This window comes from Pelodiscus sinensis, chromosome 1 (assembly GCF_052426305.1).
Source record: "Pelodiscus sinensis isolate ZL-2025 chromosome 1, ASM5242630v1, whole genome shotgun sequence".
NCBI classification, from domain to species: domain Eukaryota; kingdom Metazoa; phylum Chordata; order Testudines; family Trionychidae; genus Pelodiscus; species Pelodiscus sinensis.
The window spans coordinates 236,769,264-236,788,420 of record NC_143052.1 but is presented as its reverse complement, the minus strand read 5'-3'; the positions used below and the strand labels follow the sequence as shown (position 1 = coordinate 236,788,420).

The window sequence follows — 19,157 nt, the reverse complement described above, 5'->3', positions numbered from 1 at the left end:
TACAATCCATTTAGAATGCCTCAAAATGTTCTGGATCAGTGGATTGTAATTTTTTTCTTCTGGGCTCAATCTGTGTATGAAAAGTTGAAATGACTGCTAAATGCACCCTAATGATACGAAGTTGTAAACCAGAATGAAATAAGTCACTGTTAGACTTGGTAGGTTTGATGATAAATGGTACATTTGGGGGTCTCGATCTTGCCTATTTGTAATGCTGAAATCCAAGAATGTGTTCCATTTACTGTAATAAATTGCATTGGTTGTCTTAGATCTGTCTCCCAAAATGATTTTAAGAACTTGAGTTGAAATTTATAAGGCTTAAAATTTTGTCTCTCTTGCTAAAGGACTGAATATGTTCTCAAAACTTTATTAAATTTTATAAAGTGACTGTAGCAGGGGTTCAAACAGAAAGGGTATGCACAATGGTATCCTTTCAGCTGAGGTAACAAGAGCAGTCCGTTGTTGGACATTGCAGGAAAGCACTGAGGATTTGTCTACCTTATGGAAAAGATTGACCCTCTGGAGGCTGATCTTCTAGGGTTCGATTTCACGGGTCTAGTGAAGTCTCGCTAATTCACACTGAGAGGGCGCTCCCATCAGTGCCGGTACTCAAGGAGCAAGGAAAGCCCATGGGAATTTTTGCTCCTGTCGACCTTCCGCTGTATGGACAGCACAAAAACTGGATTTAAGATATGATCAGGGACAGATTAAGTGGAGAGGGAGGCCTAGCTGGGCAGCTGCTTGGGGCGCCAACCTATGGGGGAGCACCTGATTGCAGCTGTAAGGGGCGCCATGCACCCGGCCATGCTGAACCCTTTACAGCTGCCGTCAGGCGCCGTGCGTCCAATTGCAGCGGTAAGGTGCACAGCGGCTGGGGGACGGGGCTGCACATGAGCCATGTGCCCGGGGGGCGGGTCGCTTGCCTGCAGCCTAGGTCGCAGGAATGGCTCGATCTGGCCCTGGATATGATGACACCAACTATGTAATTAACAGGAAGCTGTAATTACCTCGCTGGAGTTGTGTATCTTAAGTTGACTTCCCCATTAGTATGGGCCACACCCGAGCGGGCTGGTCCCCTCCAGTGACGGGCAGTATCACCCACCTCCTGCAGGGCGGATTTTTTTCTTAAAGCCCCGGCTCCTGGAGGCCGGGGGTTTAGTGACAGTCCCAGCCAGGAGCCAGCTGCTGGGGGAAGGGCGGTGCAGAGAAAAGCCGGGCGCGGGATTCTTCCCGCCCTGCTGCCAACCAGCCCCAGGCCCCCTCCGCGCTCGCCACCAGCCCCGGCGCCTCCGCCCGCCCTTCCTGCCCTGGCCCGGCCCCGCGCTGCGCTGCGCTCGCTCCGCCCCCAGCTGCGGTGGCCGCCGCCGGGCCTGGCTGGGCGATGCGGGCCTGGGAGCTGCCGGGCCGGGCGGGCCCTGCTCCGCGGGGGGCCGGGCCCAGCCGCTTCGTGCGGTGCCTCTACCTGGTGGGCTTCCTGGTGAGTGCAAGGGGCCCCCGTGTCCTGCCTGGGGAGGGGCTGGGAATCTCCCCCCCCCTCCTACCGGGAAGGTGTAAAAACAAATATTATCTGCCCTATGGGTGAATCAACCCTGGGGGCGGCTTGTCTCCACGGGACAATTGTGCCCCCCCCCAAAAAAAGTGGGAAACGATCCTCAGCTGAAGTCAGGTAGCCCCCCTGGCCCATCACTGCCGGTATTTTGGGGAAGGGGCGGGGGATGTATCCAACTAACCCTTTACATCTGTGCAATCAGTGTATGAAAGATCGTCTGCCCCGTGCTGTTAGTGATCCCTCCAGCACCTTTCTAACAGCCTGTTCGGACAACCCCCAAGTCTCCTGTGTTTGCATTTATCCCCACTGTCATGCTTGCAGCTCCCCCGGCCTTGGCAACAAGAATAGATGCCTGACCACAAAAAGCCCTTGAGCTTCCTGAGGGAGTCCTAAGGGTCTGAGAAATTCCCCAAAAGCCTACACTCGGGGATTGGCAAAGTCAGTCTTCCTCTGTTCAGTACTCACAACAGTATTGCTCACATCCAGGGAGACAGTTTTGAGGGCCTAAGAGATTTCCCAATAATCTGAGACTGGCTAGAAGCCACATTCCAGCAGGTATGTTCTTATCCTTGGTGCTGTCTTATAGTCCCTATCAAGTAGGATGATGACCATCGGTTCTGTCTTTTAAGGCAAATGCTTAAAGACTTTCGCTTAGTGTTTAATTCCCTACGGCCTATGTTCAAAGAGGAGTTACAGTTACTCTTAAGTAGTTTTTGTAGGTTTTCAATAACCATACAAAGAAGAGCATGCACTGTAATAAAAAAGAATGCATTGTACTGTATATGGAATAAAACACTCTTAGGTGGTTTAAAAAAAAAAAGCTTCTCTCCACTCATGTAGCTGTCTTTCATTTTTTTAAATGAATGTAGATTGCCCTAAACCACATCTTCATATTCACAAAGTGAGACTAAAGAAACATAACTGATTTACAAAATCATATTTTAAAATAAAGTTTTCTAATATATTTTAAAAACTTGATTGCATGTACAGTCTAATAGTGAAGTTTTCATGATAATACCAGATATTTGTAAAAGAGAATATTATTTAATCTGAGCTGCTTACTTTTAATTTAGTTTGGACCGTAGAAATAATCTAGTCTTTTTTACTCTGAAGTTAGGATGCAGTGCAGTGTTTACTGTCAAACAAAAAATTGTGTTAGTGTATATTGATGACAATGTGTCCTCAGGTCTGTTAAACTAAATTATGTAAAATCTTACTTTTACAGAGCCTATGGCTGGCTACGTCTAGACTGGCCCCTTCTTCGGAAGAGGCATGTTAATTTCGAACTTTGGAATAGGGAATTCCGCGGGGGATTTAAATATCCCCCGCGGGATTTAAATAAACATGGCCGCCGCTTTTTTTCCGGCTTGGGGAAAAGCCGGAAAAGAGCATCCAGACTGGCGCGATCCTCCGGAATAAAGCCCTATTCCGGAGGATCTCTTATTCCTACTTATTCCACTGCATCCTAACTTCAAAGTAGGAATAAGAGATCCTCTGGAATAGGGCTTTATTCCGGAGGATCTCGCCAGTCTGGACGCTCTTTTCCGGCTTTTCCCCAAGCCGGAAAAAAAGCGGCGGCCATGTTTATTTAAATCCCGCGGGGGATATTTAAATCCCCCGCGGATTTCCCTATTCCAAAGTTAGAAATTAGCATGCCTCTTCCGAAGAAGGGGCCAGTCTAGACATAGCCGCTATGTCTACACTGGCGCGTTCTCACGCAAAAACTCTTTTGCAGAAGAGTTCTTCTGTAAAAACTCTTCCAAAAGAAAGCGTCTACGCTGGCATGTGCTTTTGTGCAAGAGATGTGCTTTTGTGCAAGAGCATGCATGCTAGCGTAGATGCTCTCTTGCGCAAGAAAGCTCTGATGGCCATTTTAACCATAGGGCTTTCTTGTGCAAGGAATTCATGTTGCCTTTCTACACTGGCCTCTTGCGCAAGAACAGTTGCGCAAAAGGGCTTATTCCTGAGCGGGAGCATCAGAGTTCTGGCGCAAGAAGCACTGATTCCATACATTAAAACGTCAGTTTACTTGCGCAAGAACACGCGGCCAGTGTAGACAGGCAGCAAGTTTTTGCTCAAGAGCGGCCGCTGTAGACGCAGCCTACGAGTTTTTAAGTGAATTAGTGGTTTGTTCTATGGATTCAGAAAGGGAGCTGCATTCAGGAACTCTTCTTCTCATCTAGGCTCTGTCACTGACTTAATGTGTGGCCTTGCACAAGTCCCTTAAATTTGAATATGATTCTGCTTTGGCTATAGAACTTCCATGCCCTGTCCTCTTCCCAAATCTCCCCTTCCAGGCAACCATGCAGCAACCCCCTTTTGAGCTGAGTATTCTGGAGTTGGAGTGCACAGGCCAAATCCTGTCCAGGCCTTTGTAAAGCGGCATCACAGTGATTTGCAGAAGAAACATAAGGATTTTCCTTGTCACTAACTTAAACTACTATATTTATGTTCTCTATTTTGAATGGCTAGATTGCCTATGTTGTTTGGGTGCTTGAGTGCTTTTAAGTTCAGCTAGCTAGTTGGTTGTTTAATTCAGAAATAATCATCTAAGGAAAACAGGAAACAATGTTTTTACATGTGTATGTATTGATGCAAGTTGCTTTTGTTTAAACTAACCAAAAAGAACTTTTTTCTTTTTCACCTTTTATTTTGTTTTCCATCATTCCCCCTCCCCTTGATATCTGTCTCATTTTTACTTTTTTTCCTTTGTTTGTGCTTCTTTGGCTCTGTATTTTTCTTTACAAGCCTGAAAAAGCAGTAGACACTAGTGCTCCATACAGCTTGTCTGTTTTGCTTTAAATAGATAAGTCGTACCTTTGTATTTGCAGTTTCATAAACTTCCTTAAACTTACTACAGAAACTAATTAGAGCCATTCAAATACTGAGGTAAATTTATAGAGCCTTTGCAGATACAAAATTGGTATCCGCATCTGCATTTGCAAAAATGATCCACAGATATTCACATCCACAGATGCAGATACCCTTGGATATAAAGCAAATATCTCCAGATTTGCAGGATTCTAGAGACAAAATACATATCTGCATATGTAACCCACACACCTAGGCTATGTCTACACTGGTGGGTTCTTGCGCAAGAACGGCCGCTCTTCCACAGAGCGTCCACATTGCCCGCCTGCTCTTGCGCAAGGAGATTTAGTAAAGCGTGATGAGAGGGCTTCTTGCAGAAGAGCTACGCTCTTTTCTAACAAGTGTAAGCCTTCTTGCACAAGAGCTCTTGCACAAGAGGGCAGTGTGGGCGCGCGGCAGGGGTTTCTTGCACAAGAAAGCCCTATGGCTAACATGGCCATCAGAGTTTTCTTGCACAAGAGAGCGTCCACGCTGCCATGGATGCTCTTGTGCAAAAGCACATGGCAGTGTGGTCGTATTTTTGTGCAAGGGTTCTTGTGCAAGAACCCGCCAGAGTAGACATAGCCCGAGTGTGGTTTCTTGTCCCTTGTAGTGGCATTTAGATTGCTTACAGCGAAAGATAAAAACAAGGGAGTTCTACAGTGTAGGCTGTGAGTCAGCTAGCTTTTAGCTCAGACGATAGAGGCTCCTGCACTACGCTCCAGAGGTCTCAGGTTCAAATCCACTCAGTGGCGGTTACACGTCCATATTCACAAAAATGAGCCACAGATATCTGTGGATATAAGGTGGATATCTGTGGATTTGCAGGGCTCTATACATTTACTCTGCCATAGAAAGCATTTGGCACATTTCTAAGGGTGACCACTGTGTATTATGGATGTGAATGGTTAACTGGTAAGCATCATCCTTATTGCCTACAACCAGAGGGCTACTCCAGCCCACCCCTATTTAAGTGATTAGCCAATTAAATGTCATGTTTAACTCGTTAAGTGATTAAACAGGATTTTACATCCCTTCTGTGTATAGTAGCTGAAAGATGTCACTGAACTGTTGTTTGTTATACAGTAATTACTCATTTAACACGTGCCTGCTTAACACATTTTCGCAATAGCATGATTTTTTTTAGGAACGTTTTTCAAATAACATGACTGTCCCCAAAATAACACGAAAATAATCCAGTAGAGGACTACTTCGCGCGGTAGTATAAGTTGGTGAAAACAGTGGCAGTACTCATGACCAGATGTCAAGTATCAGAGGGGTAGCCGTGTTAGTCTGAATCTGCAAAAGCGACGAGGAGTCCTGTGGCACCTTATAGACTAACTGAAGTGTAGGAGCATAAGCTTTCGTGGGCAAAGACCCACTTCGTCAGATGCATGTAGTGGAAATTTCCAGAGGCAGGAATAAATATGCAGGCCAGGATCAGGCTGGAGATGACCAGGTGGATCCAATCAAGGAGGATGAGGCCCACTTCTAGCAGCTGATCTGGAGGTGTGAATTCCAAGAGAATAGAAGCTGCTTCTATCTCCAGAGAGGGAGATTCCACCACCTCCCTTGGCAATTTACTCCAATATTTGACCACCCTGACAGTTAGGAATTTTTTCCTAATGTCCAATCTAAACCTCCTCTGCTGCACTTTAAGAGCCCATTACTCCTTGTCCTGTCCTCAGAAACCAAGAGGAACAAATTTTCTCCTTCCTCCTTGTGACACCCTTTTAGATATTTGAAAACCGCTATCATGTCCCCCCTTAATCTTCTTTTTTCCAAACTAAACAAGCCCAGTTCATGAAGCCTAGCTTCATAGGTCATGTTCTCTAAACCTTTAATCATTCTTGTCGCTCTTCTCTGTACCCTTTCCAATTTCTCCACATCTTTCTTGAATTGTGGCGCCCAGAACTGGACACAGTACTCCAGCTGAGGCCTAACTAGTGCAGAGTAGAGCAGCAGAATGACTTCACGAGTTTTGCTTACAACACACCTGTTGATACAACCTAGGATCATATTTGCTTTTTTTGCAACAGCATCACACTGTTGACTCATATTCAACTTGTGGTCCACTATGACCCCTAGATCCCTTTCCGCCATGCTCCTTCCTAGACAGTCGCTTCCCATCTTGTATGTATGGAACTGATTGTTCCTTCCTAAGTGGAGCACTTTGCATTTCTCTTTATTAAACCTCATCCTGTTTACCGCTGACCATTTCTCTAACTTGCTAAGGTCATTTTGAATTATGTCCCTATCCTCCAAAGAAGTTGCAACCCCACCCAGTTTGGTATCATCTGCAAACTTAATAAGCGTACTCTCTATCCCAATATCTACATCATTGATGAAGATATTGAACAGTACGGGTCCCAAAACAGACCCTTGAGGAACTCCACTTGTTATCCCTTTCCAGCAGGATTTAGAACCGTTAACAACAACTCTCTGACTACGGTTATCCAGCCAATTATGCACCCACCTTATCGTGGCCCTATCTAAGTTATATTTGCCTAGTTTATCAATAAGAATATCATGCGAGACCGTATCAAATGCCTTACTAAAGTCTAGGTATATGACATCCACCGCTTCTCCCTTATCCACAAGGCTCGTTATCCTATCAAAGAAAGCTATCAGATTAGTTTGGCATGACTTGTTCTTCACAAACCCATGCTGGCTATTCCCTATCACTTTATTACCTTCCAAGTGTTTGCATATGATTTCCTTAATTACCTGCTCCATTATCTTCCCTGGGACAGACGTTAAACTGACCGGTCTGTAGTTTCCTGGGTTGTTCTTATTCCTCTTTTTATAGATGGGTACAATATTTGCCCTTTTCCAGTCTTCTGGAATCTCCCCTGTCTGCCATGATTTTTCAAAAATCATAACTAAAGGCTCAGATACCTCCTCTATCAGCTCCTTGAGTATCCTGGGATGCATTTCATCAGGACCTGGTGACTTGCTGACATCTAACTTTCCTAAGTGATTTTTAACTTGTTCTTTGTGTATCCTATCTTCTAAACTTACCCTCTCTCTGCTTGTATTCACTACGTTAGGCACACCTCCAGACTTCTCGGTGAAGACCGAAACAAAGAAGTCATTGAGCATCTCCGCCATTTCCAAGTTTCCTGTTACTGCTTCTCCCTCCTCACTAAGCAGTGGGCCTACCCTGTCCTTGGTCTTCCTCTTGCTTTTAATGAGGAGGATATCATAGGGTTATCATATAAAAGGTCTTCTTGTTTCCCTTTATGCCTGTAGCTAGTTTGATCTCATTTTGTGCCTTTGCCTTTCTAATCTTGCCCCTGCATTCCCGTGTTGCTTGCCTATATTCATCCTTTGTTATTTGTCCTAGTTTCCATTTTTTATATGACTCCTTTTTTTTTTTGAGATCATGCAAGATCTCCTTGTTAAGCCAAGCTGGTCTTTTGCCATATTTTCTGTCTTTCCTACACAGCGGAATTGTTTGCTTTTGGGCCCTTAACAACGTCCCTTTGAAATACTTTCAACTCTCCTCAGTTGTTTTTCCCTTCAGTCTTGCTTCCCATGGGACCTTACCTACAAGTTCTCTGAGCTTATCAAAATCTGCCTTCCTGAAATCCATTACCTCAATTGTGCTGGTCTCCCTTCTACCTTTCCTTAAGATCATGAACTCTATTATTTCATGATCACTGTCCCCTATACTGTCTTCCACTTTCCAGTTCTCAACTAGTTCCTCCCTATTTGTTAAAACCAAATCCAGAACAGCTTCTTCTCTGGTAGCTTTTTCAACCTTCTGAAACAGAAAGTTGTCTCCAATGCAGTCCAGAAACTTATTGGATAGCCTGTGCCCCGCTGTGTTAGTTTCCCAACATATGTCTGGATAGTTGAAGTCCCCCATCACCACCAAATCTTGGGCTTTGGATAGTTTTGTTAATTGTTTAAAAAAGGCCTCATCCACCTCTTCCACCTGGCTAGGTGGCCTGTAGTAGACTCCTAGTATGATATCACCCTCGTTTTTTACCCCTTTTAGCTTAACCCAGAGACTCTCTACACAGCTATCTCCTACGTTCATCTCCACTTCAGTCCAAGTGTGTACATTTTTAATATACAAGGCAACCCCTCCTCCCTTTTTTCCCTGTCTGTCCTTCCTGAGCAAGACATACCCTTCCATACCAACATTCCAATCATGCGTCCCATCCCACCAGGTTTCTGTAATACCAATGATATCATAGTTGTATTTATTGGTTAGCAATTCCAGTTCTTCCTGCTTATTACCCATACTTCTTGCATTTGTATATAGGCATGTAAGATACTGATTTGATCTTGCCTCCCTGTTGTGCCCTGACCCTCCTTTCTCCTTGCCATTATAGGCCGTAGTCCCCCCCATTTCCAACCCATCTCCCAGTCCCGCACATTCAGCACTTACATAATATGGTGGGTTGAGTGAAGTCTTCCTAGTTATTGATCTGACCCTAGATTGTTATTTAAAATACAGAATAATTTATTCCTATATCTTGACTTCTGTATCTTTGTAAATATGCTTAGTCACTGAAACTCCATCTCCTTATTCTTTCAGGACTTCTTTGGTGTGAGTATGGTTGTGCCTCTGTTAAATGTTCATATCAAGTCTCTAGGAGCAAGTCCAACTGTTGCAGGAGTTGTAGGTGAGTACAGCACGGGTACCGATTGCCCCATGAATGACATAAAGTCAGATATGTAGCATCACCAACCTTTAATTTCCATACTGTGGAAACGAATGATAGGATGTAAGCAAGACAGACATTTTTCTGTGGCTAATTCTTCCCTCTTATAATCATGATTTTCCTACTAATATGTCTTCAGGAGCTACTATACGGGGGGGTTTCAAATGATGATCTTTTTGGATTCTGTAACTTCCTCTTCTCCATTGAAGTGATTCTGGGATACAGGCTTACAACACAAATACAGATCTAGTTTAGAAATAGTAATGGGGATATAAATATGTCTTCTTTATAACTATATTAGCATTGCTCAGGTCTTTAACTGAATTAACCTTTTTTTAAAAAAATGAAAGAAACTGAGGGTTCAGGTGTAAGGAGAGGCGGAGGTCTGTGGTTTAGGACAAAGGGTTGGGAGCTATGGAGGAGCTCCAGGCAGGATGTATGGCCTCAGGGAAGGGGGAAGGAGGCAGGGGGCTCTAGGGGCTGCCCCCTCCTCCAGTGCCCTCCACAGCCTACAGGATCTCCATGAGGGGGACAGGCTTTGAGGTATGGGGGGCTTGGGGCATGGGGGCTACTCACCCAGTCTGGTCACTCTCTTCGTGCTGCAGCTGCTCTCAGAGGCCACACTCAGCATTGTGTCCGTCCTCTCTGTGCCCTTCCCTTTTATGTCCCTCCCCTCTCTACCACTTTCCTTTCCATGTTATGGAAAACAGTCCCATTCCTGGCACTTCCCATTTTCCAGGAACACTCAAACCCTGACACTGGTTTAAGTTTGGGTAAGAGGAAGCTACATACCAAATTTGGTGGTCCTAGCTGTTACAATTTAAGTGAAGTAATTGTACAAACTCATAAACGAACAACCTCTACATTCTGCATTGACTTAAGCACTGACAAAGGCAGGCATCCAGGGTGTCCTTTAAAGAATAAAACAGGCTGACAAGTATTGTAAAGTTGACTCCATGCCGAAACTGTTGTTATTGTCTGTTCCTTCTCTCCTACTGTCAATTGCTGCTAGGTTCTTACCCTTCATTTTGAAGGGTAGGATTTGCAATTTCTTGCAGGGCTGCTGCAATGCCCTGTCATAATGTTTGGTCATAATGTTTGGTGTAAGATGCCAACTGTCCCAATTTCAGTTATTTCTCTTGGCAAAACAACATACTTCTACCTACACACCCAGAAAAGAGGAACAATCATTCATCAAAATGATGAAACTCCTGTTGCTATAGTTCATGCCGGACTGTACCCAACTTCTTTCTTTTGCCTCTCCCCATTCTTCTAATGAATTATTCAGTTAATTTCCCCACTTTGCCGAACCACTTTTAAGCCAGTTTCAGAAGGCTGTTCATGTTTAATTCTCAGTGAGTTTTTTTCACTGTTTTTATTTTAGGGTCTTTTTATGGTTTATTGCAGCTCTTTTCCAGCACGTTTGTGGTAAGTTTTAAATACTGGATCTTTAAAAATATATTGATGTTTCTATTAACTTGGTGAGAAAATTGTTAACATTAATGGTAATACTTTGGGGAATGTGAAACTGTACATTTACTAGTATTCACCTAAGCCCTTGACGTTGGTGAAACTGTTCTGATCTATGCAGAACTTTTTTTTTTCAATTATAGGAACAACTCTAATCCTTGAGGTGACTAGTACACCAGATGAAATTTTAGCTGAATAGAAAATCTCTGTCTTCATTCAAAATAGCAGCTTAATCAGTCAAATGTGTCAGTCATTCAATGTTCTGTTTAACATCATTGCTATTAAAACAGTTTTCTTCAAAGTAGTAGTCTGCAGGAAGAAATAATATTATGGATCAGATCTCTGAAATTGTGTAATCGGTGTTTGCCATTCTCTGGTTAATATGAAGTCTGTTGAAATGTGCCCGATGACCTTAATCCATGCATCATGTCTCAAACTTTTTTTCCCCCATAGGTTATACTTTCCCCCCGCGCCCCTTTCCCAGAAAGGTCATAGTTCAGGAATGCATTCTGTATCTGCCAGCACTTCAGATCTGTGCTCCTAGATTTCATCCACCTGTGTGGCACCTAGTCATCTTTTCCGCTGGTGTTGCAGCTTCCCTGGACTTGTGTATGGTTCCTATCCTCTCCTGCGTAAAGATTCTTTTCTGCCATGATGCATGTAATTAAGCTAGTTGACTTATTGGGTATAGGTTATCTATTAGTTTTTCCCTTCCCATAACCTCTTTTTGTTTGCTTGCCTTCAGACTGATAGCTCCCTCAAGCAGGGACTGCCCTCTCTGAATGTTTGCCAGGCATCTAGCACATAGTAGTTGCTATTATAAACAAATACTAATGGTCAGTGTTGGTGTGATGGCATTTTCATTCGACTGACGCCAGTGATATTTCACTAAATTTGTCCTGGGTTTACATAAAACGAAAATGAGAGATTAAATGAAGCTTGGCTTTCATATCTCATCTAGTAAAATTAATTCAGGATGCAAGCAGGTGCTTCTCCCATTGACTTCAGGGTTGAATTTAGTCCATCATGTCCAGCCTCTGGCATCTAGACACAGAACTATTATGAATGTTATCTAATCTGTTTGTGAATGTTTCCACTGATCGTCCCTCAGGGACTTCTCTTTTGAAAAGAGAGGTAATCAATTTAATTCAGACATGCATATTTTTCACAATGGATAGTTCAGTACTAGTTTATTGTTTTACCAGGGCTGCTGGAGTGATGTAATAGGAAGACAATATTCCCTGCTTGCCTGTATCCTCTTCAGTGCACTGGGTTATTTCCTGCTTGGCATGTCCACCAATGTGTGTTTATTTGCCATTGCTAGGGTCCCTGTAGGTGAGTAATTGATTTTGTACTTGGCTTTATAATCAGTCTGTTGGTTTGCGAATTATTGCTTGGAAAATCATGTTGTTTAGATATGGTGACAAGCTGGACAGCAACTTTGAACAGTTTTACCACTTTTTGTTATCACAGGTATAATGGCTCTTTGGCAGCTACTGAACCCCAATTTTGAAAAGAACTCTAAGTTGATCTTTTTATTTAATCTTTCATTACTTCCTCATAATTTTTGTAACAAATATGATTGGTAATTTTCAGTGCTGCTTTTTTTGGGGGAGGGGGGGAGATAAGGAGGAGGTGAACAACTTCTGAGACACCTTAATGTGGGGACTGTTTTTTTCAGAGGATGGGTACTTAAGCAGTAGGGATGTGAATGACTAGTCAAACTATCCAATAAGCAAATGCTTATGGGATAGTCAACACACTAGTTGACTAGTTGCTTCCCCCTCCCCCCACCCTTGCTGCCTGTATCCGAAAGAGGCAGCAAGGGGAGGGGGAAAGAGAAGGGCGCGCTTCAAAGCGGCAGCACTGTGTGGAGCCTATGGTCTGCCGCTTTGAAAGGCAACGTGCAGCCTGTCCAGGTTCAGCTGAGGACTCCCCTGCTGACCCTGGGCTCCATGCAGTGCTGATGCTCTGAAATGCCACAAGGAGCATGGGACCCCCACTGGTCCCATGCTCCCAGCAGCACTTTAGCCTTTCACGGAGGCACCCTTATCGACTAGTCGATGCAAATTGCATCGCCTATTCCATTAATTGGCTAATCAAGATTTTATATCCCTACTTAGCACTTCCTGAAATTCAGGCTACTATAATATTTCCCAAGTTGAGCACTCAAAATCGTTAGTAACTTCTAAAAATGTGCATCATGTGCATCATGATATAACTTCTGCCGTACATTGTCATCCTACCGAGCATATATTTCAATCTAAAAGCTTGGCTTATTTCTTAGTGGAACGTGTATGTTGTGTAAAAGCATATTTGTTTGTGCCCCTAAAGCTAAGTTTTTATCAGCCTTAATATACAAATCTGATAATAGACATTGAAACTTCTGACTATCTAGCCTCATTCCAAAGAATTATTTTTTGTTTCCTTGATATAGGAGACAGGTTTGTTTTTGTTTTGATTTGTTTTTATGGTAAAGAAACTTTAGTGATTTGTTTGATAATTTTTTAAAAATGTAGCTACCTCTTTAGAGTTTTTGTAATGCTCCTGTATTATCAATAGTTGTGGATGGTGATGCAATGTCATACTTTTGTGAGGAAGGAGCAGAGAAAGATATTTCACTGAGCAGATGTAACATTTCTAGAATGCCCCAAAATTCACACTAATTAGTACTTCTCTCACACTAATTATGGCTTCTCTAATACTGTCTGTCCAACAATCTGGGATTATGCTGTATCAATTGCAAGTGTCTGTAGCTAGCAGTATCATTTTTTCTCCCAACACTAACCATGAGATGCTGCGTCTCTGGCAGATGTCTCACCTTTATTGGGATCCACCATTCAGATCTGCTGCTTCTATTTTTTTTCCAAGCAGTTCTGCTCACTTGACACAGATCTCCATTTAGCATGATTTCTATCTCACAAGTAGCTGAGGGAATGGTTGCTGGCAAGCTTATCCTCTGTAGCTCTGGCATTGGATGATTTGTAGCTTATAGAATTTTCAAACCTTAATTATACACAACCTTATAAATAATATAACATGCTAAATAAATCAGATAATAAAGTGAATGTTTTTATGTTAACTTGCAGGCATTTTCAAACACACCCTGTCCATTTCAAAAGCTCTTCTTTCTGACCTGGTTTCTGAGAGAGAACGCCCTCTTGTAATAGGACACTTCAATGCAGCCTCCAGTGTTGGTTTCATTCTGGGTCCTGTGGTTGGGGGCTACTTTACAGAGCTGGAGAGTGGCTTTTACCTGACATCTTTTGTCTGTTCTTCCATCTTCATTCTGAATGCTGGTAAGTTGTAGGTAGCATTTTGCACTTCAGGCTTTTTCAAGTTCTGCTATGTGTTCATGCTGTTTGTACAATGGTTTGTCTGAAATCTTCTGTTCTGGGCATTCAGACTGCTCTTTGAATTTGAATGACTTCTGACTTTTTGAAAATAGTTAATATAAGACAGATCTCCCCCTCTTTATGTATTTTTTACATCCAAATACAAGAGAGGGAGTGTATTTTTGTGTCTAGAGGTACAAAATGGGGGCTAGAATAATTCATTTCTCAGATTTACTAGGTATTCACTGCATGAGCCGGTTACTTAACCTTTCTCTCTCTTTATAGAGCCCCATTTTAAATATCAGAAAACCAGTATTAACTGCACTGATTATATTATGCTTAATTTTTGTAAACTGTATTGTGATTGTTTTAAGATAAAATGTCACCCACAAAGTCCAATATACTTTCATTTGTGTCTTTGACTTCTGGGATTTGAGAAATCATTAAAACATAACGGTAACTTGTGTGTTTCATTTGGGGTAAAAAGTGCAACTATCCACAATTAACTGATCTCATTACATTACCTACACAGGTCTTGTCTGGATGTTACCATGGAATGAAGATCACACAGAGAATAATGAAAACGAACAGACCACTAGTAACAGCAAAGCGACAGCAAAGTCAAACTATGACCCACAGGTTAAATCACTAGCTAGTGGAGCAATGAAATATGATGAGTCCCTGTGGATTCAAGTAGTGTCAGTGCTGAAGAGGATTAAAAGCATTGCATGCTCTGATCTGTGGGATATATTTTTAGTACGGTTACTAATGTCTGTAGCTGTAATGTTGTATTATAGCAACTTTATTCTGGCAATTGAAGAGAGATTTGGGGTGAAACCTAAGCTCACAGGATACCTCATAAGCTATAGTAGCACCCTTGGAGCACTTGCTGGTTTTCTACTTGGACCAATAACAAAACTCTATCAATATAACACTTATGCACTTTTATTACATTCCACTGTTCTCACCTGTGTGTTGATAATGCTGTATTCCACGGCACTCAGTATATGGACGGTCGTTTTATCATCAACATTTTTAGCATTTTCAACCACAGTAGGACGCACGTGCATCACTGACCTTGAGTTGGCCCTAGGTGGGAATCAGGCCAGTGGCACACTAATAGGAGTTGGTCAGTCTGTGACCTCTGTGGGACGTATAATTGCTCCACTTCTCTCAGGAATTGCACAAGAGTTCAGTCCATGTGGCCCTCCAAGTCTTGGGGTGGGGTTGGCGCTGGTGGCTATTCTGATAATGCTCATAAACACACCGCGATATTGCAGCAGTAGAAATACTAAATTAAAAAGTGAATAGCACCTAATTTTGGACATGCTGGTATATTGTCAGTAAAATGCAAAGTGCGGTTATGTTTTACTAAAGAATAGTGATCGCTAACGAAGCCTGTATAGTAGCAACAGGCTGTTTTATAAAAGAAACATCAGCATGACTGAACCTTCAGATTCATGCAGACTTGTCTGCTGCAGGATCCTTCATAAAGACATGCTGTAGATCAGAGGGATGTTCTTTTTCTCGGGTGCAGGTATCATGTAAAACCTTTCGTAAAATGAGAAGTTGTATTTTCTGTGTGCTAATAAGTTTGAAATCCCTTCAAGAAAAAATGATTAATTAAAAAGTAAAATTTGGTATCTGCACTTATCCTAAGTAAGTATTTTAAAGAACCTCTAGAACTTCCTGTGCAATTTTGCTCCACCTTGATTTTAAGAATAACCACTCCTTCCTGGTTCTTTAGATGGTTGTATAAGACAAATTTTGAAAAATCTAGTCATGTTTTAAAGTAGAGGTGTGAATGGTTAACTGGTGGGGGCTGACTAATTAAATGGGATTTTACATCCTTATTTTAAAGTGTTTGTTCCATATGGAGATATAAATTAAAATGCCAATTTAGGTAATAAGGGAAAATGTTTGGCAGCTTACTCTTCATTTGTGTGTATCTGTTTTAGAAGGCCAAAACTAATGTTTATACAGGTAAAAGCATTGAGAAAATGAGAGGCTTATGAGGATGGTTTTCATAGCACTGGTCCATACTGTGTGAGGTTCAGGTCACTGTTACTAGCCCATTTTTTATGAGCATTATATTTGATCCACTCTTTAAAAAAAAAAAAAAAAAAAAAAAAAAAAGTTTGGTCCTATAGTGCCTTCCTCTGAAAGTTTCATAGCATTTCCCCTCTAATTATTTGATATAGTGTTCAGAGCTTCTCTTCAGTTTTTTAATTGAAATTTAATATATATAATGTGCACATGCATCTTTAAATGTTACTTCAAAGCCATCACAGATGGTGTTTTGTAATTTTTGTTTTTCAATCATCTTTTCCTTCCTTCTTCAGTCAAGTGTCTTCTCTTACAGAGTGCCTGTTCCTATTTGAAATTGCTGGCAAAGCCCCATTGATCTCAGTGATAGCATAGTGGGAACATACAAATATTTTAATTACTTTAAATTTGATGGGTAGACTTAATGAGACTCATCTATATGAGTGCCGTCTACACAGCAGTGTTATTTCGGAATAAGTGATGTTATTTCAAAATAACATAGTCCGCATCTGCACTATAAGCAGTTATTTTGACATAATGTCAAAGTAATGGCGAGCTGGAGGACTTCTTACTCCAACTCCTGTAACCCTCATTTTATGCAAAGTAAGAGAAGTCGGAGTAAGAGTGCTCTGCCTTGGACTTCCTGCAGTGTAGACAGCGCCAAAAGCTGAAATAAGCTATTTTGACTTAAGCTACGAAGTTGATGTAGCTCAAGTTACATAGCTTATTTCAGCTTTGGCCCTGCTATGTAGACATACCCTATATATGCTTGTTTTCAGGAGGAACCCCTGTTTTTTGCATGAGAGTTAAGCTTCATTCAGAAAATGGAATCTTCTTATTTTTCAGGTACTGTATATTTTATCTTTTTTGTGGCCTAGAATAAAGTTTTCCTAAGTCACTTGGCTCTTAGAAGCCCAAGTCCTGTTGACTTTCAATTGAGACTTTTGGTCACTAGAGATAAAAAATTGTAAGTATCTTAAGTGACTGTTAGACAAGGAGCCTCAAAATATCCTCCTCACTAAGGGTGCATCTATGCTGCACCCATAGCTCGAAATAATCTACGCAATTTAAGCTATGCAAATTGTGTAGCTTATTTCGAGTCAATTCCAAAATAGCTTGTTTTGAAATTTGGCACTGTCTACATAGCACTCATTTTGAAATAAATAATTACTATGAAACATCCCTTACTCCTCATGGAACTTATTTTGAAATAACAGGCTTGCTCAAAAGACATGGAATAGCTATTTTGGTATCCCAAAATAGCTTTGCAGTGTAGACATAGCCTAAATCTCTTGCCCTTTTTCCTCCAGTCAGGAAAAAACAAATTCCCCAGAACAGTTTGCTTTAACCTTTGCTTTGCTGCTGCCACTTGGAATGAACGGGGAAATAAAACATAGCAAGCTTGTATTTGGTATAAAGGGTTTAACAGCTTTGTTGGTCTTCTTTCCCGGCAACCAACAGATATACTAACTTTTATCTTTCTAAATTGTGACATTGGTACCAAAAGTATGGGGATGTCTTAGGCCAAATGCACCAGGAAATTCGCTTTCAGCAGATTTAACGATTGTCTGCCTACCATTCTTAGGGGTGATAGGACTCAACACTTTATTTTTTAGGTTTATGCACAAGCTGAAACACTTGGTTCTATCGACAGCCAATTTTTACCTTAATATGTGATTGATTTTTGGTTTAGAGGATTGTATTTTTCTTATTGTCTAAATGTGCACTATGGAAAAAGAATATGTGGTATGAGAAGCCAATTGAAGATGCGGTCTCAGGGATATATGGTAGCTGATGCTACTGGACAAAATGGCTTTTATTTATAATAAAACGTGATCTTGAAGTACATTAGAAAGGATTACTCTCTGTAGTGATAGTTACAAAAATTGCACTAAAATTGTTTTTTAAAAATTAATAAAGTGAAATAATATTCCATTTTTATTCATGTTTCAGTAATTGTCTTCTGTTAACTTTATATACTGTTCCTTGTAATGCATTTCAGAATACAGGTAGCCAAGACAACAGAGTTGAATGAAATAAGCATCCAATGCAATATTTATTTTACATTATTGCCTTCTCTCAGGGCTCATGTAGACTGCACTGAAGTGCCGAAAGAGGATATGCAAATTCCGTGGGAATTTGCTATCTTCTTCTAATCTCACTTTTGAAAGCAGAGCTTTCAAAAATGAAAGTAGTCGGGATGCGTTTTTTTCAGCAACCCTCTCCCCTTTTTTCAAAAAGCCGTTCTTCCTCAAAAAATGCGGTTTACGTGGCTTGCCGAAAAAAATGCATCCCAACTGCTTTCAAAAGTGAGATCTGAAGAAGATATGCAAATTCCCACAGAATTTGCATATCCTCTTTTGGCACTTCAGTGTAGTCTAGACATAGCCTCAGTTCTTTAGTCTTCCTCTGCCTGGTTGTCTTCTTGGGTCCAGTTGACCTGTTGCTTGCTGATTTGTTAGGCACCCATTCAGGAAAACATCTCTGTTCAGGACTTGAAACACATTTATAAGTCCTACTGCCTTCTGTATGTACCTAAATTTAAGCATGTGATTAAGGCTGGATCTAGACTGCAAGCTTCTTTCGGAAGAAGATTTTCTGGAAGAGATCTTCTGGAAAAGCTTATTTCGAAAGAGAGCGTCCACACAGCAAAAGCGCAATTAAAAAGCAACCTGCTTTTTCGAAAGATAGTGTCCACATTAATTGGACACTATTTTGCATTTAAGTTGTGATTATTATGGACAGAGTAGCCACCAGGGCACCTGTGCTTTTTCCTGGAGGCTTCTTCTTTTGAAAAAACACTTTATTCTGGGTCCACACACGCCTTTTTCAGAAAAAGGCTTCTTCCTCAGAATAAGGTTTACCGCCGTCGTAACAGTCCCTCCATTCTTTAGACTTTCTTTCAAAAGAACGCAATAGCTGTGTGGACGTAAGTACTGTTTTTCCAGAAAATCGCTGCAGCGTAGACCTACCCTATGTGCTTTCCTGGGTTGGGCCAAAGAGCAGAAGGAATTTGGAAATGGGACTGGGAAGGCAGATGAGTTGCAAATGGTAACTGCAAGGAGTGTAAGAAGCCTTTCCATGACTTAACTGCTGGTAATACTCTCTTGTTCTCTTAGGGTATGTCGACACTTGCCTCCCTAGTCCAAACTAGGGGGCAAGTGTACCCATACCCTTATTATCACAATCCCTGGATATGAATGTACCTTCTACCTTCCTGTCAGCCAGCTT

At 41.7% G+C, this 19,157-nt stretch overlaps 1 protein-coding gene across 4 annotated transcripts; it reads left to right on the top strand.

Moving 5' to 3' along the window:
* Nucleotides 1-1,120: 1,120 nt before the first annotated feature.
* Nucleotides 1,121-17,610, top strand: SLC67A2 (solute carrier family 67 member 2). 4 transcript variants are annotated; one of them, XM_089775391.1, is made up of 7 exons: nucleotides 1,355-1,477; nucleotides 2,036-2,104; nucleotides 8,949-9,036; nucleotides 10,460-10,503; nucleotides 11,751-11,880; nucleotides 13,635-13,844; nucleotides 14,413-17,610. In XM_089775391.1, the coding sequence occupies exons 3-7, from the start codon at nucleotides 8,967-8,969 to the stop codon at nucleotides 15,189-15,191; spliced, it is 1,233 nt and encodes a 410-aa protein (XP_089631517.1). In that variant the 5' UTR covers nucleotides 1,355-1,477; nucleotides 2,036-2,104; nucleotides 8,949-8,966; the 3' UTR covers nucleotides 15,192-17,610. The 4 variants fall into 4 exon arrangements, with proteins under 4 accessions (XP_075773515.2, XP_089631517.1, XP_025042803.2 ...); XM_075917400.2 differs by lacking the exon at nucleotides 2,036-2,104 and having other exon boundaries at nucleotides 1,121-1,477; XM_025187018.3 differs by lacking the exons at nucleotides 1,355-1,477; nucleotides 2,036-2,104 and adding an exon at nucleotides 10,999-11,205 and having other exon boundaries at nucleotides 8,943-9,036.
* The last annotated feature ends 1,547 nt before the right edge of the window (nucleotides 17,611-19,157 follow it).

Excerpts from the sequence above, each read along its gene's own strand:
- SLC67A2 (XM_075917400.2), top strand. The coding sequence starts at position 1,382 with ATGCGGGCCTGGGAGCTGCCGGGCCGGGCGGGCCCTGCTCCGCGGGGG. Across the intron at positions 10,504-11,750 it reads TCTTTTCCAGCACGTTTGTG|GGCTGCTGGAGTGATGTAAT; the intron begins GTAAGTTTTAAA and ends TTGTTTTACCAG. Across the intron at positions 11,881-13,634 it reads CATTGCTAGGGTCCCTGTAG|GCATTTTCAAACACACCCTG; the intron begins GTGAGTAATTGA and ends GTTAACTTGCAG.